The 25,768-nt window shown below is 39.8% G+C and overlaps 2 protein-coding genes across 4 annotated transcripts in view; one reads left to right on the top strand and one right to left on the bottom strand.

The window, feature by feature from the left end:
* Window positions 1-24,560, top strand: part of LOC139473889 (tubulin polyglutamylase ttll6-like) — a 51,252-nt gene extending 26,692 nt beyond the window's left edge. The window contains exons 11-19 of one of the 3 annotated variants that reach the window (XM_071256687.1): window positions 2,317-2,542; window positions 3,930-4,111; window positions 4,992-5,177; window positions 5,296-5,473; window positions 7,711-7,929; window positions 12,942-13,322; window positions 15,324-15,537; window positions 18,751-18,777; window positions 20,055-24,560. In XM_071256687.1, coding sequence (XP_071112788.1) covers window positions 2,317-2,542; window positions 3,930-4,111; window positions 4,992-5,177; window positions 5,296-5,473; window positions 7,711-7,929; window positions 12,942-13,322; window positions 15,324-15,537; window positions 18,751-18,777; window positions 20,055-20,338 — 1,897 coding nt within the window. In that variant the 3' untranslated portion in view covers window positions 20,339-24,560. Of the gene's footprint in view, window positions 1-2,316; window positions 2,543-3,929; window positions 4,112-4,991; window positions 5,178-5,295; window positions 5,474-7,710; window positions 7,930-12,941; window positions 13,323-15,323; window positions 15,538-17,630; window positions 17,696-18,750; window positions 18,778-20,054 lie in introns of all 3 variants that reach the window. The other 2 variants (XM_071256703.1, XM_071256695.1) reach the window with 2 other exon arrangements.
* Window positions 23,535-24,263, bottom strand: LOC139454479 (uncharacterized). Its single transcript, XM_071236215.1, has one exon. The coding sequence runs from the start codon at window positions 24,261-24,263 to the stop codon at window positions 23,535-23,537; it is 729 nt and encodes a 242-aa protein (XP_071092316.1).
* Window positions 24,561-25,768: the final 1,208 nt, after the last annotated feature.

The following is a 25,768-nucleotide window of genomic DNA, read 5'->3' as shown; positions in this document are numbered from 1 at the left end:
ATGATACATGTCTCCTTCATTCTTATGATCACATGATACATGTTCCCTTCATTCTTATGATCACATGATACATGTTCCCTTCATTCTTATAATCACATGATACATGTGTCCTTCATTCTTATGATCACATGATACATGTTCCCTTCATTCTTATAATCACATGATACATGTTACCTTCATTCTTATGATCACATGATACATGTGTCCTTCATTCTTATGATCACATGATACATGTTCCCTTCATTATTATGATCACATGATACATGTGTCCTTCATTCTTATGATCACATGATACATGTTCCCTTCATTCTTATGATCACATGATACATGTTCCCTTCATTCTTATAATCACATGGTACATGTGCCCTTCATTTTTATTTTCATATGATACATGTTCCCTTCATTCTTATAATCACATGAAACATGTTCCCTTCATTCTTATGATCACATGATACATGTTCCCTTCATTTTTATGATCACATGATACATGTGTCCTTCATTCTTATGATCACATGATACATGTGTCCTTCATTCTTAAAATCACATGATACATGTGTCCTTCATTCTTATGATCACATGATACACGTTCCCTTCATTCTTATAATCACATGGTACATGTGCCCTTCATTTTTATTTTCATATGATACATGTTCCCTTCATTCTTATAATCACATGAAACATGTTCCCTTCATTCTTATGATCACATGATACATGTTCCCTTCATTTTTATGATCACATGATACATGTGTCCTTCATTCTTATGATCACATGATACGTGTTCCCTTCATTCTTATAATCACATGATACATGTGTCCTTCATTCTTATGATCACATGATACATGTTCCCTTCATTCTTATGATCACATGATACACGTTCCCTTCATTCTTATAATCACATGGTACATGTGCCCTTCATTTTTATTTTCATATGATACATGTTCCCTTCATTCTTATAATCACATGAAACATGTTCCCTTCATTCTTATGATCACATGATACATGTTCCCTTCATTCTTATGATCACATGATACATGTTCCCTTCATTCTTATGATCACATGATACATGTGTCCTTCATTCTTAAAATCACATGATACATGTTCCCTTTATTCTTATAATCACATGATACATGTTACCTTCATTATTATAATCACATGATACATGTGTCCTTCATTCTTATGATCACATGATACATGTTCCCTTCATTATTATGATCACGTGATACATGTGTCTTTCATTCTTATGATCACATGATACATGTTCCCTTCATTCTTATGATCACATGATACATGTTACCTTCATTCTTATAATCACATGATACACGTTCCCTTCATTCTTATGATCACATGATACATGTTCCCTTCATTATTATGATCACATAATACATGTGTCCTTCATTCTTATGATCACATGATACATGTTCCCTTCATTCTTATGAACGCCGCGATATAACTGGATTACTGTTAAAAGCGGCGTTAAACCCAACTCACTCACTCACTCACTCATTCTTATGATCACATGATACATGTTCCCTTCATTCTTATAATCACATGATACATGTTCCCCTCATTTTTATGATCACATGATACACATTCCCTTCATTCTTATAATCACATGATACATGTTACCTTCATTCTTATGATCACATGATACATGTGTCCTTCATTTTTATGATCACATGATACATGTGTCCTTCATTCATATGATCACATGATACATGTTCCCTTCATTCTTATGATCACTTGATACATGTTCCCTTCATTCTTATAGTCAGTTGATACATGTGTCCTTCATTCTTATAATCACATGATACATGTTCGCTTCATTCTTATAATCACTTGATACATGTGTCCTTCATTCTTATAATCACATGATACATGTTCGCTTCATTCTTATGATCACATGATACATGTTCCCTTCATTCTTATGATCTACCCGTGAAGATCCGGATTAGAATAGCTCTTCAGCAACCCATACTTGCCATAAGAGTAGACTATGCTTGTCGTAAGAGGCGACTAACGGGATCGGGTGGTCAGGCTCGCTGAGTTCGTTGATGCATGTCATCGTATCCCAATTGCGTAGATTGATGCTCATGATATCAATTAATGGATTGTCTGGTTCAGACTCAATTATCTACAGACCGCCATCATATAGCTGGAATATTGCTGAGTGCAGTGTTAAACAACAAACAAACAAACATTCTTATGATCACATGATATATGTTCCCTTCAATTTTTATAATCACATTTTTTTTAAAGACAACCTTACCCAGGCAATACTAAAACAGGTATGCTGTAAACACTTTCCTATATGTCTAGGCGTATATCCACGATAAACCGCTACATGAGAGAGAAGGGGTATGATGTGGACAAGATGTGGAATGACATTGATGACGTCATCATCAAGACTGTGATCTCGGCTCACTCTGTACTGAAGCACAACTATCGCACATGTTTCCCCAACCACGTCAAGGGCAGTGGATGTTTCGAGATCCTTGGAGTGGACATTCTGCTGGACAGGAAGCTGAGGCCCCAGATACTGGAGGTGAGAGTGTACCATGTAGACTTTCACAGATACTGGAGGTGAGAGTGTACCATGTAGACTTTCACAGATACTGGAGGTGAGAGTGTACAATGTAGACGTTCACAGATACTGGAGGTGAGAGTGTACAATGTAGACGTTCACAGATACTGGAGGTGAGAGTGTACCATGTAGACCTTCACAGATACTGGAGGTGAGAGTGTACCATGTAGACTTTCACAGATACTGGAGGTGAGAGTGTACCATGTAGACTTTCACAGATACTGGAGGTGAGAGTGTACAATGTAGACTTTCACAGATACTGGAGGTGAGAGTGTACCATGTAGACTTTCACAGATACTGGAGGTGAGAGTGTACCATGTAGACTTTCACAGATACTGGAGGTGAGAGTGTACCATGTAGACTTTCACAGATACTGGAGGTGAGAGTGTACAATGTAGACTTTCACAGATACTGGAGGTGAGAGTGTACCATGTAGACTTTCACAGATACTGGAGGTGAGAGTGTACCATGTAGACGTTCACAGATACTGGAGGTGAGAGTGTACCATGTAGACTTTCACAGATACTGGAGGTGAGAGTGTACCATGTAGACCTTCACAGATACTGGAGGTGAGAGTGTACCATGTAGACTTTCACAGATACTGGAGGTGAGAGTGTACCATGTAGACCTTCACAGATACTGGAGGTGAGAGTGTACCATGTAGACTTTCACAGATACTGGAGGTGAGAGTGTACCATGTAGACGTTCACAGATACTGGAGGTGAGAGTGTACAATGTAGACTTTCACAGATACTGGAGGTGAGAGTGTACCATGTAGACTTTCACAGATACTGGAGGTGAGAGTGTACCATGTAGACTTTCACAGATACTGGAGGTGAGAGTGTACAGTGTAGACTTCCACAGGTAATGGAGGGAGGTCAGACATAAGTAATTGTATGGGATTCAACCAAAGCCTATAAATCATTCCCAGGAGACATGTATCGGTTGTATAAATCAGCACCGCTCGGATGGTGTGCTGTGTACTTTGCCAGGTGGTCAGTGTACCATGTGGGTGTCCCCTTGGTCCCTAGTTGTGGGCCCTTGTTGTGGGCCCTTGTTCTTGGCCTTTGTTCTGGGCCACATTCCACCAAGCCATCCTTGTGCTAGGAACAGTGCCTCAGGAACAGTGCCTGAATGTGTTCTTGTTATCACTATTAAGATAAAACAACTCAAAACTGTTTTTAAGAAATATATATGTTATAAACGTATTTATGTTGTATGAGTGAAACTGCTTAAGCATTTTATATAAAAGGTTTTTTTCACATTTTATTAAGCATTTGATAGACTTAACACTGTCTAGACTGTATGTATAGGATAGGCTCCAATTTGTTTATCTTTCATACTTCAGGTGAATCACTCTCCAAGCTTCACCACTGATGCTGATCTTGACCGTGAGATCAAGGGCACGCTAGTGTACGACACGCTCAACCTCATCAACTGTGGGGCGTGTGACCGGAGGCGCTGCATTGAGGAGGAGAAGAAGAAGATCAAGGACAGGCTGCTGGGCAAATACACCAAAAAGGAAACCAAGTGAGTTGATCAGTTCAAACGTGATTTAAGCATGATCCATCATTACTCCTTTACCCCCATTCTTGCTAGGGGCAGTCGTGTAGCCTAGCTAGTGGTTAAAGCGTTCACTCGTCACGCCAAAGACCAGGGTTTGATTCCCCACACGGGTATAGTGTGAGAAGCCCATTTCTGGTGTCCTCCATCGTGGTATTGCTGGAATATTTCTAAAAGCGGCTTAAAACTCTACTCCCTCACTCATTCTCGCATCATCTGCACCGCTCTCGTTGTCTTGTGGATAGAGCACCTGCCCAGAGAGCTGAAGGTCAGTGATTTGATCCTTAAGGTGTAAAAAGATGGTATTTGTTGTTTTCTTGCCTGACGCTGAGCATTAAGAGGATAAAACAAGGACTGATAAGGCTCAGAGTCAGTATACTTTGTCTAAGTTGTCAAGGGGTTTCCATATTAAAGTGCAGCACTATAAAACAGGTATTAGTCAGGTCTAGTACAAGCATCGACACAGACACACATTGTTATAGAAGTGCAATAATTTTGAAGGCAATGTTAAACTCCATATTAATTCAGTTCGATTCTAGCCTGATGTCACATACACTGTTCCACAGAGCTGTTTAAGTGCTATGAATGTCTGAGGTGAATGTTGAAGTACCGGTATAGAACAGTGACTGTGATTTTTACTATATATTGGCACAGTTGGTATATGTTAAGATGGACCTGAGACATGTTTCAGCTGGAAGGAGTTTTGAGAACCTGAACATTCGAATTGTTGCGTACTTTGATAGTCTTATGATAGACACATGATCATGCATGAATGTCGTGCACCCTGTGCCCATCAGACAGACTGGACTATGTCTCCATCTCTCTAAATCCCTTGTGTGTCCTACAGAGAAGAGCTTGAACAGGCTCAGGCCCAGTTTATGGAGCAGCAGGAGCGCTATGAGAACTCTCATATGGGCAACTTCCGGAGGATTTATCCCAGCCCAGGCTGTGACAAGTATGACAAGTTCTTCCACAGCAGCGGGACCCTCTTCCAGGAGACAGCGGCATTCAGGGCTCGTGCAGAGCTGGCAAGGTAGGAAGCACCATCAGATACCTGTAACAACTTACGTATAGGGTGAGGACAATATTGCTGCTGTTGCTGTTTTTGTACTGGACTGATGAGAAATTGATACCTACTTACTGTGTAACAGACAACAACGCGAGGAGATCATGAGGAAGAAGGAGAAGATGGAGTCTATGATCAAGGGAGGGAAGAAGAAGGATGGCAGTATACTCAGGCCAGAGTCCCCAACCAGTCGGAAACGTCGCACGTTACGTCGGTCCACCATGCCATCACGCAGACTAAGCTCTTCTAAAACAGATTTGGAGGTATGTCATATAAATATGATACAGTCCTCTCATCCAGCGGAAATACATGGGACATACTGTAAACAGCTTTATTTCTGCGCCGTTAAAATATTGCAAATACCTCACCAAAGACAATACTGCGACGAGATATTTTTGCGAGTTGCCGTGTTGAGATGACCTCTCGATTACCAAACAATAGACAGCTTCTCTCCGAAGCTAGTTAATCTGAGTTGGCCGGAAAGTTGACCGGAAGGGATTGCGACCAATTATCAAATATGATAATTGACTCGACTCAGTGTCATGACTGTGAGTTTGAATGCAAACAAAATTGTGGACAAAATTGCAAAGGACACTGACGCAATCAAGCGAGGTTGGAAGAAGGCAGGATTACTGTGGGGTAACAGTGACACTGACTGGTCTGTTTACACTGTCATTTGTGATGTATTGTGTGACCATTCTGCATTCATTTGTGTTTTTAACTTATTGAGTTACTTGTGGTTCTGGTTAATGATTTCAACATTTGATGACGTATGGCAATGAATAAAGTATGTATGTATTATTTATACTTATTTTTGCATTTTTAATTTTTGCGATTGAGTCTCGTTCGCAAAACTCGCAATAATAAAACGGTCACAAAAAATTCCCTGTTAACAGTATGTCAAGCCATTAAGGCCCTAGGTCTTCATCACTATGCAGGGTGTGGGAAAAGTGTTTAGTCTGATACTGCATGTTTTGATATGTGTGCAATGTTTGGCCTGGCCTATATTTTCATATCAGCTTTCATTGAGTTGCTATCAATATAACAGATCTGAGTCCACTTGCACAAAATGATCTTATCGCAATAATAATTTTAACTCCAGGGCCCCGTTGCACAAAGGGAATGTAGCGCAACGTTAGTTGTGTTAAAGTGTGGGTGTTGCTATCACCTTAGTGCTATGATAGCTTTGTGGAATGGGCCTCTGTACCTTGGCATCATGGACTTAATTTGTGCAAGAAGATCCAGGTTTGAGGTGTTTGGATGAGATCTGATATGGCTGATAAGTTGCCCAATCTCATTAAAATCAGACCTTAGTTCTCGCTACCGCTAAACAAAGATCTGAAGATATCCCATTAAGGGTCACATCAGAACAACCTTTCATCCGACCAATCGCTTACCAGATTATGAAAGTGACAGTCGGAATGTGATTTCTAATCAATCAGTCTTGAAAACTTTAACATGGGATATTCCGAACGATTGTTACGGGTTTAACGACTGAATCGTTACAATCTAGACCATCTATTAGCCATTCCAGAATATTTTTTTGTTCAGATTTCAAATTTGTAATCGAAAATTTGTCAAAATATGTTTCGAAGCGTAGTCGCCAATTTGAAATTTGTGCCATAAGCACGAGAGAGCTGCCTTCTGATTGGTCTTACCATTGGTCAATCAAAGTTCGCGCAAGGTCAGTCTGACGTGACCCGTAATGGGATGTCCTTAGATCTTTATTTAGCGGTTGTGAGAACTGAACTAAGATATGATTTTAATGACATTGATAAGTTGCCATTATGGTTGTTTTAGGTTCCCTACCTGGTGTGAAACGGTTGTCCTCCTTGTGTCATTGCTACAAACTAGCCACACACAAATGTGAACTATACATGCTATATGTAGACTATGTAGCACAGCGTGCATAAAAAACCTCTATGATTTTATACTTCCAGATTGCCTCATTTGTAGGGATGAATTGTTACATTGTAAAGTGTGTTAACATAAATAAAAAGATAATTTTTGAAAACCTCTGTTGACTCACCAACAGTTTACATACTAGGGCTGGGAAAATGAAATACCCAGGCACCCACCCTGCTGCTACCTGACCCTACCCAGGTACCTGCTGTTGGTCGCAAGAGATAGTTTGACCGTCGCCGTGGACAAAATGTAATTAGATACAAGTATAAGTATCTGGTCATACAAACACTGAAGTTGACTTAAGTTTTATCTTTATTCAAACATATAAAAGTCAGAAGGAATGGGTGCATTGTCAGAAGTGTAAGCATATAGTTCTAGATCATTTTTGTCATTAAACAATATATCACATCACTACCAATGGGTCTAGATCATTTTTGTCATTAAACAATATATCACATCACTACCAATGGGTCCGGGTAGTCCTGTGGGTACCTGGGTCGTTCTCAGTACCCACCCGACCCGAGCACCCGAGTTTCCAGTCCCAGCCCTATTACATACATAGGTATGGCTGTAAACATGTCTGTGTTGTGCTCAGGGCAGTGACAGCAGGCTGCTGCAGGAGGAGATGATCGACACGTCCAAGCCGATGGAGATCAGGGAGGAGGAGGAGCTGGAGAGGATCAGTGGGCTGCTACAGCGGGACAACCTGGTCCGTGGCCTCGGCATCGTGGAGCATGTGTACCGCCTCCTACACTGTACCCCTGGTACCATGGGGGTGATGAAGGCCGACCCAAGACCTCTGCCCCCACCTGTGGTCAGTATGAGCCGTGTGTTTAACCTAACAGCTGCATGACATTAACAGACCAGGGCACCATTCCAGAAAACGATCTTAGCGCCACGACTATCGTAAGCCAGTGTTAAAGTATGGGAGTTATGATCATCTTAGTGCTACGATGGCTTTGTGGAACGGGCCCCAGGGCCCACTTGCACAAAGCGATCTAAAGACTAAAATGATCGTAACTCCCATACTTTAACATAGGCTTAAGATAATCTTAGCGCTAAGATGATTTTGTGCAAGCAGGTCAGGCATTCATGTATGCACATAACTCGAACCTTACTTTAAGATTTCTGTGTAGGTAACTTTCTCATAACTTTTGCATACTAACCATTTTAATTGGTCTATACAACCAAAACATTTGCTTAACAAGGGGTTAGCTTTTGACACTTTGGACATTTTGTCAACAGTAAGGTATAATTATCATTTGATTGTATATGAGAGTGACATAAGTAAAGCCTGCATGTTTTATCCACTTAGTGATATACATGGGCGATTTGCCAGTTACTCTTGTATGCAGAACCTGATTAGGCAGCATGATCAAAAGATATTTGAAAATAATTACACTGTTCCATAAAACTCGACCAGATTTAGAATATGATTGACTGGCTATGATTGTAAATTGTATGTGTGATTGCTTTTATCAGACATCGGTGTCAATCAAGAGTTCTTGTTGGCTGTTTGCCAGAGTGTAAATTAGCTGGCAAGACACTGTTGACCTCACACCTAATTATCTTGCAGTCACACCGACCAGGTCATCTGTCTCATATATAGTGTACACTTATTTCCTTTTGGCAAGTGAGGCCTACAATATTTGAGAGAGCATTGATTGGTTAGCTTATACCATGTGTGCTTTACATGGGGAAATTGTTGAATATTACTGTAACAGTTCAAACTGAGGCTGATTATCTATTGTCATAGATTGAACAATGTGTTAAAGTAGAATTTTACACATTATGAATATTATCATTACAAATTAAATGAAAGTTTTATGAATAGGGAGCAATGACAGTTGAGAGCCTGTTATTTATAGCCATTTTGGTGTTTTTTTCTCTCTGTAAAACACTAATTCATGCAACAGGGTGCATGATAGTGATTTGTTTGTTGTTGTTTAGAGCTGCACTCAGCAATATTCCAGCTCTGTGACGGCAGTCTGTAAATAATCAAATCTGGGCCAGACAATCCAGTCATTGACATTATGAGCATCGATCTATACAATTGGGATACGATGACATGCATCAACCAAGTCAGCGAGTCTGACCACCCGATTCCGTTAGTCGCCTCTTTTAACAAGCATAGTCACCTTTTACAGCAAGCATGGGTTCCTGAAGACCTAGTGATAGTGAAATCATTGAAAGTCTACTTGTAGTCAATTTATGGAATGATAAAACTTTAGCATGATTAACATGATTAAGTGGTGCTCTGGTAGTAACAAGAAATCAACTGCAGTTAAATATACTACTCAAGAACACCCAATTCATTCTATGATTAATTTGTCATGTCATGATAGATTAACTATAGTAATATAAGTGGGGTGTTCTTTAACATCGTTTGAGTAGTATGGTTGAAGCAAAGATCCACAAGATAAACACTTCAAGGTGATAGTGGAATAGCTAAAGATGTGATGGAATCCTTCCTATGTGATTGTGTATGCTTTCAGTCCCCCCATCCTCCGTCCCTTGTTTTAAGTTGCATGCTGACCAAGCTGTTTGCACCATCACAGCCTTGCACATCTCTCTGCTTTGTATGCACCTACATGCACAAACCATTCTAATGTTTTGTTTTACTTGTCAGTGTAGAATCTTCGATGATATTTTGTAGATGTGAATAGTTGTCTAAAACTTATATTTTTCTAGTTCATTAGAGCTTTTGTCTGTAGATATGTGTTTTAGATGAAGTTTTGATTTTGCATTTTAATTCCACTAAATTCCCACTGACATGCACAGCTATCAAACATGTATAAAATATTACAGCTAATGCTCATATAACTAGTTCATGAAATTTCTGGTTGGAAGTATGAAATTAGCATCTTTGAAAAATATATGAATTTAAAGCACAGTTGACCACAGTTGATAACTGATAAACTCCAAATGGATGTTATTGACTTATTAGAGCCTAATTTAGGTTGTGGAGATGTTCGATCATTTAATTTGATTTTCATTATCCGAGGGACCTCTGTCCTCTCTCAAATCAATCTACTGTAAACAAACATTTAAAACCTTTCAAGGGTTTGAATATGGATACACAACCTGTATATCTTTTTCATGAACTAGTTTGCTGGCTTGAGTCTCCTACTTGTATCCTATACTGGAGAGCCATGTTTGATGGCTGTGCTGTTGGACTAGCTGTGTCTAATCTGCTTTCTCTTGCACTGTGTGATCACTAGGACAGTCACCGATGGCCACTCCCTGGCCGACACATGGACCCCTACATCAGTGGCCGCCCGCCACCAATCCGAGCCAAAGACAGGCAGTATTATAAAAAACTGCTGGATAGGTACTTTGGTGCCAACCACGTACTCTCTAACGATAACGTCAATCTAAAGTATGATAGAGCCAGCCACAGAGCCCCCAACTATCCACACTGTAACCCTGGGGTGTCAGGGCTGGTTTACACCCGCAATCCTAGAGACATCACACGCCAGTTCCCGCACGTGCGACTGTCATACAGTTCCGCGGAGAATAAGCTTCTCCTCACACACGACAATGATACTGAGCAGGAGGCACCTGAAGCTGATATTGTTGACAGCGAGGTTGGTAGACAGTGGTGGTTTGTGGTGTAGATGGGTGTATATGTGCAGTGAGTCTGCCGCTACTGACAGTGCAGTTTGAGGAGAAGGCTTCCTGCCTGCGTAGACTTAATTATAACCGCTTCCTTAACCAGAAGGCCATGTTGTTTGTGTGCCACTCACCTTCCATAAGCCTTGCAGTGACTGCAGAAACCAGAATATTTTTATCATTTGGGTTTGTTCAAAGTTTCACGCTTCATTATTTAAAGCTAGAGTTGATATTTGTGAATGCAAATAACTTCAGTGATGATACAAAGCTGAATGAAATTTTTCTTCAAGATTAGTACAAGACTCCATGAAAGAGAAACAACAAGTATTTCTAATATGTTTGACATCAAATTAGTGTATATAATGTGGGGTATTTGACATGGTCTTCTGAAGTCAAATTATTGTATATTATATGGGCCGGTGAAATTGAAACTTACAATTCATCATTTTGAGGATATTATGGACTCTGACAAATTATTTGGCTTTTCATCGGAGTGAGGACTTTTTTGCGCAACATTGTCAAATAGAAAGCAAATATGAGTAAAAATGAACTCTGACAGTCATGTGACCTTGAGATGCTTAATGTTGGACAAATTGACTCATGACGATAGGGTTGCTAAATTGTTGACAAAAGCGGCTTGTCATTCTAACAAGGGGAAAGACGGGTGACTTAACGGAATGAGAAGGATTTTCATTCAGTGGTGAAATACACACACAAAGTATAAGATTTTCATTAAGAAATTGACCAGTATTACTGTACCAAGACTGATGTCATTCCAAACTACAGATTGAAGAATGGTATTCTTGTTGCACTTCCCCCATGGTTTCTGCAGTGTTGTTGTGGAGTGACAGCCTCCCTGACCGGTGTTGTGCCTGCCGCTGACCCAGGTGGTGGGGACGCTTGGTTTCCTAGAGTTGCTGAGACAGTTGATGCTACGTTATGTGTGATAGCATTAGTGTTACCAAACAAGGTGTGGAATAACAAGGTTAATAGAACTGTGGGAAGTATGACTGATATAGGTTTTGACTATATTTATACTTTCTGGACTAACACATAATTGATAGAGAAATACTTACATACATCTTTTTGTAGTTTCTGTTGTGTGACTTTGTTAGACTTAGATAGCCATGATTCATGCAGTAGTTTTAACATCATGGAAGAGTCAATATTAGTTGATTGGTTATAGTGGTTCTCAATTACTATCAGAAACAAAATCTTAATTATGTAATTAATTTTAGTTTAACTGTGTAACAAAATGGAAATGTTCATTTTTGTTACTTCTTAATTCAATATGTTTATATTGTAGTGCTTAAACAATGTGACTAAAGTTTATATCTTAACTCTTTGACCTATTATATATTTGGTTGCAGTATTGTATTGAAATCTCAATCAACCTAATTTGCTCTGCCCTTTTCCTAAATATGTTTTCCTCATACCAAAAATGCCTTCCAAACTAATGTCTTGATGAGTTTGTGTATTTAACAAATATGTTATAATTCTATATAGCTTTAACGGAAATGGTTGCTCTCTTGCTTCAGGCATTGCAAATAGTTTGGTCATCATAATTCATATGCATGTTGGTAGATAGGTATAATTAGCAATAGATGTTAGCAGGAGAAAATATTCACTAACACCTGTCAGTGATTATATGTATGTGCAAAACCTATCCTTATCATTGGCTTGGGGTGTGTCGGTAATGTTGTCAAGTTGGTAGATATTGATAACAACTGTGACCATATCCTGTTCTGTGATATTGGTGTACTGTGGTTGTATGCTTCGTCTAATACATTTCTGCCATAATTGGCTGTGGTGTTCATATAACCAGCAATAACTGAATCTAACTGATGTACCGGTACCTGGGAAACAAACTTGGATTATACTGTAACAATAAGTAACCAAGGCTACAAAACTTGACATCTGAGTTCTCTATGAGAAAGTGCAAATAACAACCTGACGTATCTGAAGATAACAAGTATCTTCATTCAACTCCTTTCAATGAAAAAGTGATGCTGAAGTTTAATGAATGTTCTCTTTGGAATATTAAAGTCTCAGAACTGTGAGAAACCAGTGATGTGCCAGTGCTAGACCCTTTGTAGTCATGGTGATGAGATACCTGTGTACCAGTGTGTGGAGTTTAAGGTGCTACTGACGTTGTATGTTGTGGCTTGCGTGTGTGATTAGTGTTGAAGGGTTTGACTCTGTTCTAACTTTCAGACAAGTGGAGGGAACGGCGAATCTCTAACACACAACAACACCAAAGTTAACTTGCATGACAAAAGTCACCACTTTCACTCATACTCTCCCAAACTTCACGCCGCTCTCTCTTCTAACCTCGTGCCTTCTCAACCTGTTGTGACGTCTCAGTCCATCTTTGCATCAAGTCCCACAAGCTTCCTAGCGACCTCCTTCCCCCTCCTGGCCATGGCCTCCACCCCCCACCCAATCATCCCACCCCCAGCCTACTTGACCAGACCTATAGGGCCGTATACCTTACCCTATACTCATTTATCCACTCAGCCTAATAATGGAACACGATGGCAGGGCAAAAACGCCAGTTTAGCCAACGTGAATGAGAGAACGGTCCCAGCTTTTCAGGTAAGTGATTTGTGTCACAAGCTAGATGTGGTGGGGCTTCTAGAAGATGGCTTGTAGCTAGCTTCACTGTTGGATACAGGGTAGACCTGTCCAGCATGGATGCATGGCATTCACTAAACTATAGACTTGCACGCATTGTATCATACAAGTAACACACATGGTTATGTTGCTGTAGATTTCAGAATGAACCATCATAGCACTTCATCCTAATTCTTGTAGCCCCCTAGTCAGCTGGTGCCCTCGTGACAATTTCAGGGCAGATTAGATCCCTTGTCTGAGTGAGTGAGTTAGTGAGTTGGGTTTAACGCCGCTTTTAACAGTATTCCAGTTATATCACGGCGTGTCAGCTTAATGTGGGAGGAAAGCCCGAAGTGATGCAGGTCTCAGACGTTTACCACTTCAGTGAAACTCATGAGCACGGGTATGGTGCCGACAAACCTAGAAACATAATTGGGGCGAACCGGGATTCGATCCCAGTCATAGGTTTCTGGCGTGCCCAAGGGATGCAACTCTACACAGCGAATCGCGGCGCCTTAGACGACTTGGCCACCCGTGCCCGCCAGATGCCTAGTCTGAGCCTACATAAGTAACTAATTCTCCTGTATTACAATGATGATATAATTTGTCATTGTACTCATATACCAATTACTGAAGCTCACACTATCAATCTCTGGTTTGCCTGTTCAATATTTTGAAGGCCACAATTCAAAATATAATTCTAGTGATTGTTATTTATTCCACCACAATAATGGGATGGAGACAATGCCTACGTGCCGGTTCATCACAAGAATTAACCCGCGACCATGTACGTGATGTAGCCTGAATAGACTACTGCGCTCATTTACGGTGGAAAAATTGTGTTTCTCAAATTCAGTTTGTAAGGGAGGTAATCACATAGTAGTCAAAACATTGTGTAAGATGTGAAATGGAATGAATCTGAAGCAATATTGTTGAGATTATTGTAAACTCGCTTGTCCTGATTAAACATTTTGAGAAATTTAATTTATTTGCCATTTTAATAAAGACATAATGTGAACCCGCCGTGTTGATGCCTGGAATCATGGTTTTGTTATATCATGTGGATTTACTGATCATTGATTGGAAGGTCTGTAGAATATTTCTTCATATGTTTTGTCTTTCTATCCTTCTGTCACTAGCTATCCCTGTTTACTTGGAACTGTCTTACTCTGCTAGGAGGCACACAACATGTGCTTGTCATGACACCAGGTGTCTAGACGTCAGGTTCAAGTGCTCCCTGGCTGGCTTTTAGGAGGCACACAACATGTGCTTGTCATGACACCAGTTGTCTAGACGTCAGGGTTCTAGTGCTCCCTGACTGGCTTCTAGGAGGCACACAACATGTGCTTGTCATGACACCAGGTGTCTAGACGTCAGGGTTCTAGTGCTCCCTGGCTGGCTTCTAGGAGGCACACAACATGTGCTTGTCATGACACCAGGTGTCTAGACGTCAGGGTTCTAGTGCCCCCTGGCTGGCTTCAAGGTTGTGTGAGCATGTCATCTCAACACCCACTCATCAATTCATTTGTGTGATTAACTCCTCTCACTGCACTTGTCAGTCAAGCTTAGCTCACTCACTGTAATCATCATGACATGTTTTCTTTCAGTCATTGTATCTTGTAGATTATGTATATTATTAGCATTTGTATTCATTCACTGACATGCTCACTGTCAGCTGTGTTTATGCGCTCAGTGTCAGTGTAAGCATTGCTTCCTTGCATATAAGCATCTCTTATTTCATGGTTACATATTTGTGTGATGGATGTCATTCTCAGTGATATAGTGAAAAGGTTTCCTTTAAGTGTCTTGATCAGATAATATTTTTCGAAGAAAAGTCATCCAATTTTGAAATTTGTTTTCTTAATTATATTCTGGTGTGTAAATGTAAACTTTGTTGTATGATTATTCAATGTTTAATATGTTTAATGGTAGATGAAGGTTGTCATGTACAAATGTTGGAAAAGTGTCCTTGTTTTGTTCCAGAGACGACAGCTGTCACGGAAACCTATTGCAGCCAACAGGAGTGGACCAGCCACCATTGTGCCAGAGACGGACTACCGGAGTAGCATGGTCGAGACGGAGGCGGAGAGGAATCGGCTGCTAGCTCGGAGTAGTGGTCAGACAGAGTGGCGGTCAGACACAACTACGCCCACACAGAAGGCTCGAATACTCAGTGCACATGGGAGAAGAGACCCAGGTATGGTGGCTTGCAGAGTGCAGTGTTTTCCTTGGGGGATGACATGCATGCAGTTATTTCAGGGCATTAAGCTGATACATTGTATAGAGGGACTTGGTGGTGGATATATGCTTTGGGGTGTTATGTGGTGGTGGATATATACCTCAGGGTGTTATGTGGTGGTGGATATATACCTCAGGGTGTTATGTGGTGGTCGATATATGCCTTGGGGTGTACTGTGGTGGTGGATATATACCTCAGGGTGTAATGTGGTGGTGGATATATACCTTGGGGTGTAATGTGGTGGTGGATATATACCTCAGGGTGTTATGTGGTGGTGGATATATACCTCAGGGTGTTATGTGGTGGTGGATATATACCTCAGGGTGTTATGTGGTGGTGGATATATACCTCAGGGTGTTATGTGGTGGTGGATATATACCTCAGGGTGTAATATGGTGGTGGATATATGCCTTGGGGTGTAATGTGGTGGTGGATATATACCTCAGGGTGTTATGTGGTGGTGGATATATACCTCAGGGTGTTATGTGGTGGTGGATATATACCTCAGGGTGTTATGTGGTGGTGGATATATACCTCAGGGTGTAATATGGTGGTGGATATATGCCTTGGGGTGTAATGTGGTGGTGGATATATACCTCAGGGTGTTATGTGGTGGCGGATATATGCCTTGGGGTGTAATGTGGTGGTGGATATATACCTCAGGGTGTAATATGGTGGTGGATATATGCCTTGGGGTGTAATATGGTGGTGGATATATACCTCAGGGTGTTATGTGGTTGTGGATCTATACCTCAGGGTGTTATGTGGTGGTGGATATATACCTTGGGGTGTAATGTGGTGGTGGATATATACCTCAGGGTGTTAAGTGGTGGTGGATATACACCTCAGGGTGTAATATGGTGGTGGATATATACCTTGGGGTGTAATGTGGTGGTGGATCTATACCTCAGGGTGTTATGTGGTGGTGGATATATACCTCAGGGTGTAATATGGTGGTGGATATATACTTCAGGGTGTTATGTAGTGATGGGTATATACCTCAGGGCGTTATGTTCTGGTGGATATATACCTCAGGGTGTTATGTGGTTGTGGATCTATACCTCAGGGTGTTATGTGGTGGTGGATATATACCTTGGGGTGTAATGTGGTGGTGGATATATACCTCAGGGTGTTAAGTGGTGGTGGATATACACCTCAGGGTGTAATATGGTGGTGGATATATACCTTGGGGTGTAATGTGGTGGTGGATCTATACCTCAGGGTGTTATGTGGTGGTGGATATATACCTCAGGGTGTAATATGGTGGTGGATATATACTTCAGGGTGTTATGTAGTGATGGGTATATACCTCAGGGCGTTATGTTCTGGTGGATATATACCTCATTGTGTTATGTGGTGGCGGATATATACCACAGGGTGTAATGTGGTGGTAGATATATACCTCAGGGTGTAATATGGTGTTGAGTATATAGAGGGCTTGTGATTGAGAAGGATATTAATCCATGGTCTAAGGCAACTGTGTGAGATAGACATTTCAAGCTTGACTTTTAGGAACATATTGTCTGATGATGTTATGTCTGCTTGGGGTGTTTATTGATCTTAGAGGTTTTGACATTTAGGTTTTGATCAAGGTTGATTAGAAGGTTTGAAAGGGTCTGATGGTGATGGGATTTTAAGCTGATAGCCTTGTATCAATATTCGAGGCTGAAAAATACAATAACTGTTTCTCAAACAATTACTTTGGAAAATGGATGTGGATGGTCGGTGTCTTTATTTGTGTGAAAAGTGTCTTATCCTGATTGTCAGAAATGTCCTTTTTTTGTCTTCATGTAGAAATGGAAAGGATTTAAAGGGAGATTTTTCTAATATGTGTTGTACCTGAGAATCAAGTGTGTTAACCCTAAAGCTGCTGCCAGTGCTTGAGGATTGTTACGATGCTCGACTGTACAGATCACATTGCATAATTAAAGTCCCTTCCCAAAAAATCAGACCCTGATTCTGAAATAGACATTGGAATATTAACTTTATAAAGTCTCCTGTTTCCATTTTATTTTCCATTTTTCACATTTACAACCTCTGTTCCTTTTAAGTTAAGAGGTTTTCACCAAAGCGTAAAAGCAATGTGGCCACTGAAAAGACATACTAAAGACACTGGGTAGGAAGTTCACAAATCCATAGGCTATGCATAGTACCATCAGTTCATGCTTTTATTGAGAAACTTCAAGATAAAGTCATCAATTTCGCTTTTTACTGTATGTATTGGTACAGTGATGCATGACATCATCTTGATGAAGTTTTGCTGTCGCCATTAATGTAGAGAATGATCTGCCTTTTTGACTGTTCGGCGAGAGAATGATCTGCCTTCTTGACTATTACTGTAGAGAATGATCTGCCTTCTTCACTATTACGGGAGAGAGTGATCTGCAGCGGTAGAAATTGGCACTCGTCCTATAGTCCTTGCCAAACTGCCCAATATCATAAGGACAAGTAGAAATGTGCCCTTTTTAAGGGTTTTGCTACATGTTATCATTATAAGGACTAGTGGACGACAACTGTTTGTTTCTAACGCTGATCTGCCTTCATGACTATTACTATAGAGAATGATCTGCCTACTAGACTATTTCTGTAGAGAATGATCTGCCTACAAGACTATTACTGTAGAGAATGATCTGCCTACTAGACTATTACTGTAGAGAATGATCTGCCTACTAGACTATTACTGTAGAGAATGATCTGCCTACTAGACTATTACTGTAGAGAATGATCTGCCTACTAGACTATTACTGTAGAGTATGATCTGCCTACTAGACTGTTATTGTAGAGAATGATCTAACTACCAGACTATTACTGTAGAGAAAAATCTACCTACTAGACTATTACTATAGAGAATGATCTGCCTACTAGACTATTACTGTAGAGAATGATCTGCCTACTAGACTATTACTGTAGAGAATGATCTGCCTACAAGACTATTAAAGTAGAGAATGATCTGCCTACTAGACTATTACTATAGAGAATGATCTGCCTACAAGACTATTAAAGTAGAGAATGATCTGCCTACAAGACTATTAATGTAGAGAATGATCTGCCTACTAGACTATTACTGTAGAGAATGATCTGCCTACTAAACTATTAGTGTAGAGAATGATCCGCCTACTAGACCATTACTGTTACTTGTTGAATACATCAAACCCATTACCATTACTCTAGGGCAGAAAGGCTGGGAGTATCTGATAGGTAGGCCAGTGAATTTCCTCAGTGTCTAACTGAGCGTAAGCTTCCTGTAGTGCACACATGTATATACCTTCATCAGTGTCGACTCAGGTTGCTGTCTGTATGGCTGCTGCAGTCTGTCACACAACACTAACAGTATACCACAGGGATATTCGCTGCACACGTCAAACAAAACAACAAAAGTAATTGTTTTGTTCACTGTAAGCAGAGCTCTTGATGATGATGACACTTCCCTATTTTTCGAATATGTTTGTGTCTAGTGCTAATTGTTGCATGAAATTGGACCTATTCTATAATCTTAACAAATTCCAAGGACTGTAATTGAAAGGAATCAAATGTTCAAAATTGTTCAAGACAAGTGAGAAAGGAAATATAATTGATATTTATAAGTCTGCAGTTTAATTGTTATGTTTTCGTGTTTGTTTGAATGACAATAAAAGAGGCCGCTACCCTGGGGTGTCGATCATGTTTCTGTGGGCCTGTCTCTCTTCATCCCTTCTAATGATACTGCTCTATACGATCTGGCAGCCACTGCAGCAGTGCATGACACAACCAGTAAAACATTTACATGCTGTGCTTTACCTAACCTTATAAGCTGCTGTATTGTTCTAACTTTAAACTAGATGTGTGCATGTTGGAAATATTCTCAAATGTAATATTGTGTATGCAGTACCATTACATCTAGTTTGTGTGTATCCGCCGTATATATTTTAACATGACTATTTACTCTTCAAGATAGTTCAACTTCATCTACAGTTTTGTCACTGGTCTTGCCTGATGTTTTGTGTACTAACATCATGTATGCCTGGTATAAAATTGTATTTTCAGTAAAGGTATTGAACTTAATAACACGTAATTATGTATGATTTAAAACAATAAATTCGTCTCCTTTAGTCTGCTTTCAGTTTCAATACAAACAATTCAAGAATTTACTTCTTGTGTCTTAGTAGTTTAAACATAGCATTCATTCTTCTTACTTTGCTTTTGTACCAAGTCATATTCTAGGGCCTTTGAAATTAACTTCACAGCATGTAGATTAAGTAATGCACACGTTACTTGTTGGACAATGTCTCTCTTTCATGCTTACCTTAAAACAATTTGAGTTCACATGGATAATAACTCCTTTGTAAAATCAAACTTCATGTAATATTTAAAGAATAAGATACAAAGGTAAAACTGTTCTGCCATTATATATGTTAAGTCATAAATCCCAAACTACTTGGTGACCATGTAGGATGTACTAACAGTCTCTGTCAGTAAGTAATGGTGTGTTGTTTCAGATCTCCCCCTCCCTCGGTTTGGCCCCGCCCCTCCATCACATGGTCTCTCCGTGGTGTCGGCACCGGCACCAGTCATCCAACGCCCAGAACTAGTTCGACCAGAAATGGTTGTGTCAGCATCTTCGCCAGGAAGTGGCCTCAGTAGAATCAGTTCAAACCATTCTATGACAGAGAATCCTGCCAGTCACCGCTCAACCAAGTCGCAACGGATACGTGGCGCGTCCAATACGATGAGACTACGGCAGTTGGAAATGAGAGAAAACCACGCCTTTGTCTACAGCTGATACTGAATCCTTGGCATGTACAGGGTGGGAACTGTACATGAGCCGTTGTTGCGGAGTCTTGATGATGCTAAAGAACTCTTGACCCTATTGTAGGGCACCAACAACGCTGGTTTAACGGAGAAAGGAGCCTCGGGTCTGCATTTTCACAATAGAGGATGTTGGAGTATCGACAGTGTCTCAGTATTATCTACAATTACACTGATTTTTACATGATTACATATAAAACTCAGTTCCTTGAAGAATTAGTGTCTTCACTGTGATATATTGTACCAGGGTCTTTTTACCTGCAGATTGTTCATATTATATTTCTTTTTTCAGTGTTTCTATGTATATGCTAAGAGTTAGTTTGAGTGAGTTTGTTTGCTTTGATAACCACAAAGTTGCCTGTTAATTATTACAAACAGACATGGTTCTGCTCCAGGCTTTTGTTGATATTCCAAATATGAAGATATTATTACCATGACTTATTATATTTGAGACAACTATAGGTATGGCATTTGTACAAATACTATGAAGCGAGAGTTGGGGAAATGTATTTAGTAGGAAGTATCACATGGTCTCATTCTTACAATATTAAAGTTTTGTTCAATCATATTTTAAAACTTGTTACACAAGCCGAGGGAATTTTCTAATTTATCATGTATTTTAATACATATTTCTCCTTCCATTTTAAACAAAAGCATTCTGGTCCCAATTTGGTCACTTTGACAAAACAATGATGTTTTGGTCAACAAAGGAGTACAGTATTCATTGAAAATAATCAGCATTGGGATATTCATTTTCCAATTGTTTTTTCTATTGGAGATGATTGTTTATTTTATGAAATAGTTGTGTGTGTACTGGACCATCGTGTTTGTTTTGTTATATAATGGGCATGTCTATCAGTGCCGATGCCATCAGTGGGTGGTGCAGAAATTCATTGTTTTGTTATATACTGGGTGACTGAACTTATCTTATCATTTTGCTATTTGTTGTCAATGTCAGAAGAAGTAATTGGATTTCTGTAACATGAGTTTATTATAGACATTCTCACTAAATCTTTTGCTGGTTATGAAACAGCTGTGATATTTGACTTGTTTGACTATTTTCACATTTTAAACATAAATATATTAAACACAAAATGTGCAAAAACTGTAAAATTTAACAAGTTGCATGTCAGTGTCCCAACGAAATAGCCCTGATGAAGAGTAGTGGTGGAAAATTGTAATGTACTTATGCAGCGAAAATATTTCATGTTCAAAAGAAGTGATGGCCAAAATATTTTTAGGTTCTAAGTCTCATTAATTCCAATTTTGAAATGAACAACTCGACTTTTCATATCGAGCAGTGATAGCCAAAATATGTTTGTGGTCTAAAGCAGTTGTGGCCAATATAATTTATGGTCTAAAGCAGTTGTTGCCAAAGTAATTTATTTTCAAGAATGTGATGGCCAAACAGAGAGACTATTCTATTATAATGTTCATAGTGCCATCCCTCAAGCATACACTGCTTACCATGTGCCTCATGAAACTAAGATTATCAAATGTGTAGTTTATTATGATCACATTATTTTATTAGGAAGATTATATGTTTATTTTGTATTGATATTCAGGGAGGCATTCTGCATGTGATGACATTTTGACACTTGACTCCAACTATATATGTAATTCATTAGATCAGTTTGCCCGTGTATGTCAGGAAGGCAGGTTTGTATACTAACAGAGTTTCACTGAAGAAAGTATTCAGGGAGGCATTCTGCATACGACAACATTTTGACACTTGACTCCAACTATATATGTTGTTCATTAGATCAGTTTGCCCGTGTATGTCAGGAAGCAGGTTTGTACAAGAACAGAGTTTCACTGAAGAAAGTATTGTGGAGCTTTACTGCATGCAGTGTGAATCTATTTGTAAAGATCTGACCCATGTTGACAGTATTCCAAGCCTGTTGTTGCCATTGCACCTGGTTGTTGGTGTGACACAACCTATTTACAAATAATTATGGTTATTGATAATAATTTTGCATGGAAACATGACTGACAACTACTTACAAAAAGATTTTAGCCATATTTGGTTTATTTTTGTTTTCATACCTCATGCTTGTCGTAAGAGGCGTCTAACGGGATCGGGTGGTCAGGCTCGTTGACTTGATTGATGCATGTCATCGATCCCAATTGCGTGGATCGATGCTCATGATATTAATCTATGAATTGTCTGGTCCAGACTTGATTATTTACAGACCGCCGTCATATAGCTGGAACATTGCTGTGCGGCGTTATACAACAAACCAACCAACCAACTTTCATACAAAAATGGATTTTGGAGATAAAACTGTTGCCGGTTTGCGTACATGGCATTTACTGTTTACTGTGAGGCAGACCAATATATTTGTTAAAGTTGTGTATGGTTAGTGAACATTCTCTTGATTAGATTCCTCACAATTCAGTTTTTTGGACAGCCAGTGACTATAGATACACATAGAAATGTTGTAATCATATATGGGAATTTTTTTTTCCAAAGTTGAAAGGATTGAATGTAGACAAGGCATTGTTCCGTTGGGTTCTAGCAATATAGATAGTCACTGTGGTATCCTACCAGGGCCCACTTGCACAAAACGATCTTAGTGCTAAGATGATCATAACACCCATACTTTAACATAAGCTTACAATAGTCCTAACACTAAAGTAGCTATGTGCAAATGGGCCCAGGTATACTAGGTAAGACAATAAGGAGAGTACATCAGTTTAGTGTCTGATTCTACTTCCGTCCTTCTTATCATTTACATCAGTTTCATTGTGACTTTCAGTTAAAATGGAGAAACATTCCTAGTTGATAACTATACTTTGATTTGATTTTGCCATAATCACATTTTGAGCATGTTTAACTTAGATATTGGTTCTATGTTACATTGTTACAAGTTATGAGAATATGTTTATTTTCGAAAATGAATTAAAACGATTATGTTTGATATAAAAAAAGACACATGAGTGTATGGATATATATTGTACTTTGTTATACATATTCTGAAAGTTTGGTCTGATATGTTTTCCTATGTTTACTCATGATGAAGGTGTTGCTCCACCATGCACCAAGTACACTGGATTGCTTTGGCTGCATCATCAAATCCTTGCCTATCAAATACATGGGTGTGTACAATATGTCCATGACAATGAACGTCCTCTTCTTGGTAATAGTTGTAAAGTCCAGAATCTTGTTATCATGAGTTGTTGACAATATCTGTTGTTGACGTCCTGACATCCAGTCTCTCCTGCATCTTGAGTTGTTGACAATATCTTTTGCTGACGCCCTGACATCCAGTCTCGCCTGCATCTTGAGTTGTTGACAATATCTGTTGTGGACGCCCTGACATCCAGTCTCTCCTGCATCTTGAGTTGTTGACAATATCTGTTGTTGATGCCCTGACATCCAGTCTCTCCTGCATCTTGAGTTGTTGACAATATCTGTTGTTGATGCCCTGACATCCAGTCTCTCCTGCATCTTGAGTTGTTGACAATATCTGTTGTTGACGTCCTGACATCCAGTCTTTCCTGCATCTTGAGTTGTTGACAATATCTGTTGTTGATGCCCTGACATCCAGTCTCTCCTGCATCTTGAGTTGTTGACAATATCTGTTGTTGATGCCCTGACATCCAGTCTCTCCTGCATCTTGAGTTGTTGACAATATCTGTTGTTGACGTCCTGACATCCAGTCTTTTCTGCATCTTGAATTGTTGACAATATCTGTTGTTGACGTCCTGACATCCAGTCTTTCCTGCATCTTGAGTTGTTGACAATATCTGTTGTTGACGTCCTGACATCCAGTCTCTCCTGCATCTTGAGTTGTTGACAATATCTGTTGTTGACGTCCTGACATCCAGTCTCTCCTGCATCTTGAGATATTTACAATATCTGTTGTTGACGTCCTGACATCCAGTCTCTCCTGCATCTTGAGATATTTACAATATCTGTTGTTGACGTCCTGACATCCAGTCTCTCCTGCATCTTGAGATATTGACAATATCTGTTGTTGATGCCCTGACATCCAGTCTCTCCTGCATCTTGAGTTGTTGACAATATCTGTTTTTTATGCCCTGACATCCAGTCTCTCCTGCATCTTGAGTTGTTGACAATATCTGTTGTTGATGTCCTGACATCCAGTCTCTCCTGCATCTCTGTGATCAGCAACTATTCATGTTTCTTAAGATGGTAACATGTGGTAGTTACTATGTATATTGTCCTTGTACAGTTGGTTCTTGTTGAAGAAAATAAAGTTTGGTGTACTCTACATGTGATGCTGTTGTAATTAACTGCTTAGTTTTCAGTGTCAAAAAGATGTTTTCACTGACAAATGCAAATGGATACAAAATAAGGGGCAGGCCCTTTGATATTTAGGGATGGGGTGGGGGATTGGGTTGGTGTAGAGTCATTGGGTTTTTCCTTCATTTTTAGGGGCTGAGATTTGTTTGTACAGCACATTTCAGCCTGTGGAAAAAATGTTACAAATTTCAATCAATCGCCCGAACACAACCACATCATTGCAGTGCTACATTACCCAGATCAGTGGAACTTACGTTTGATGTGAAACATTTTCTGCACTTGCAGCTTGCCAGCCTACCGAGATAGGGATATAAAGGAACGGTGTACTGTTCATTCACACCCAAACCGTTGGACAGTGACAAATATCATGCTGAGATTAATGGTGCTAAAAGAATACGTCATTAGTATGATACATCAAAAAGCAACGCATTGCCACGTAGCAGGGGGTTTTGGCTGTAGCCGAATGACAGTCACCAAGCTGATGGTCCGTTATATGTACAGTGGGTGGACGGGAGGCAAGTGATACTTCATAGTCAACATCGTTGGTGAAGCAACGGTACAACTAGCCATGCACCATGACGATACCCCTGAACGTCGTTGAGATTTTATCCCTAAAAGCAGTTTTAAAATATTAAAGTCCAAGTACACAGTAAAATGATTTTCTCCAATCACAAAGATCAGTTTTTGCCTCAGATTGGTCAGAATTGGTACACTGAGTTAACTGACTATAAAAGTCCAGTTTCCACCCTTGCCGAACTAGATTGATATTATGGAGTTAGCTTTTGGCTGGACTAACGAGTCTATGCATAGTCCAATCACAATCGCGCAACGAAATCAAAATCCGGTTCGTAAACTGTCACGCAGATTTCCATTGATTGCAGGATTTGCAAAGCATGTGCACCGCCAACTCGTTAACAGATATTTTCCAATTCTTTTCACGTTTTTAATCAAGGTGCTCATGTGATTTGGTGCACGTGGCGATGCGAGACCCGTTTTATCACAGTATAGATCTTGATTATCAATCAGATCGTCTTGACCGGGAGCCACCATTTTGTTTGAAGCAAATGCAAGTGATACGAGAGGTGGAATCTGATTGGTCCAAATGAGAGGCATAGAAGTTACATAACTCGTAAT

Source organism: Haliotis cracherodii, unplaced genomic scaffold (assembly GCF_022045235.1).
Source record: "Haliotis cracherodii isolate W230 unplaced genomic scaffold, xgHalCrac1.p SCAF_1, whole genome shotgun sequence".
Taxonomy (NCBI): Eukaryota; Metazoa; Mollusca; class Gastropoda; order Lepetellida; family Haliotidae; genus Haliotis; species Haliotis cracherodii.
The sequence above is the reverse complement of the archived record's forward strand: the minus strand, read 5'-3'. Positions and strand labels throughout refer to the sequence as shown.

Coding starts and splice junctions, on each gene's coding strand:
- LOC139454479 (XM_071236215.1), bottom strand. CDS start 24,263: ATGCAGGAGAGACTGGATGTCAGGACGTCAACAACAGATATTGTAAAT.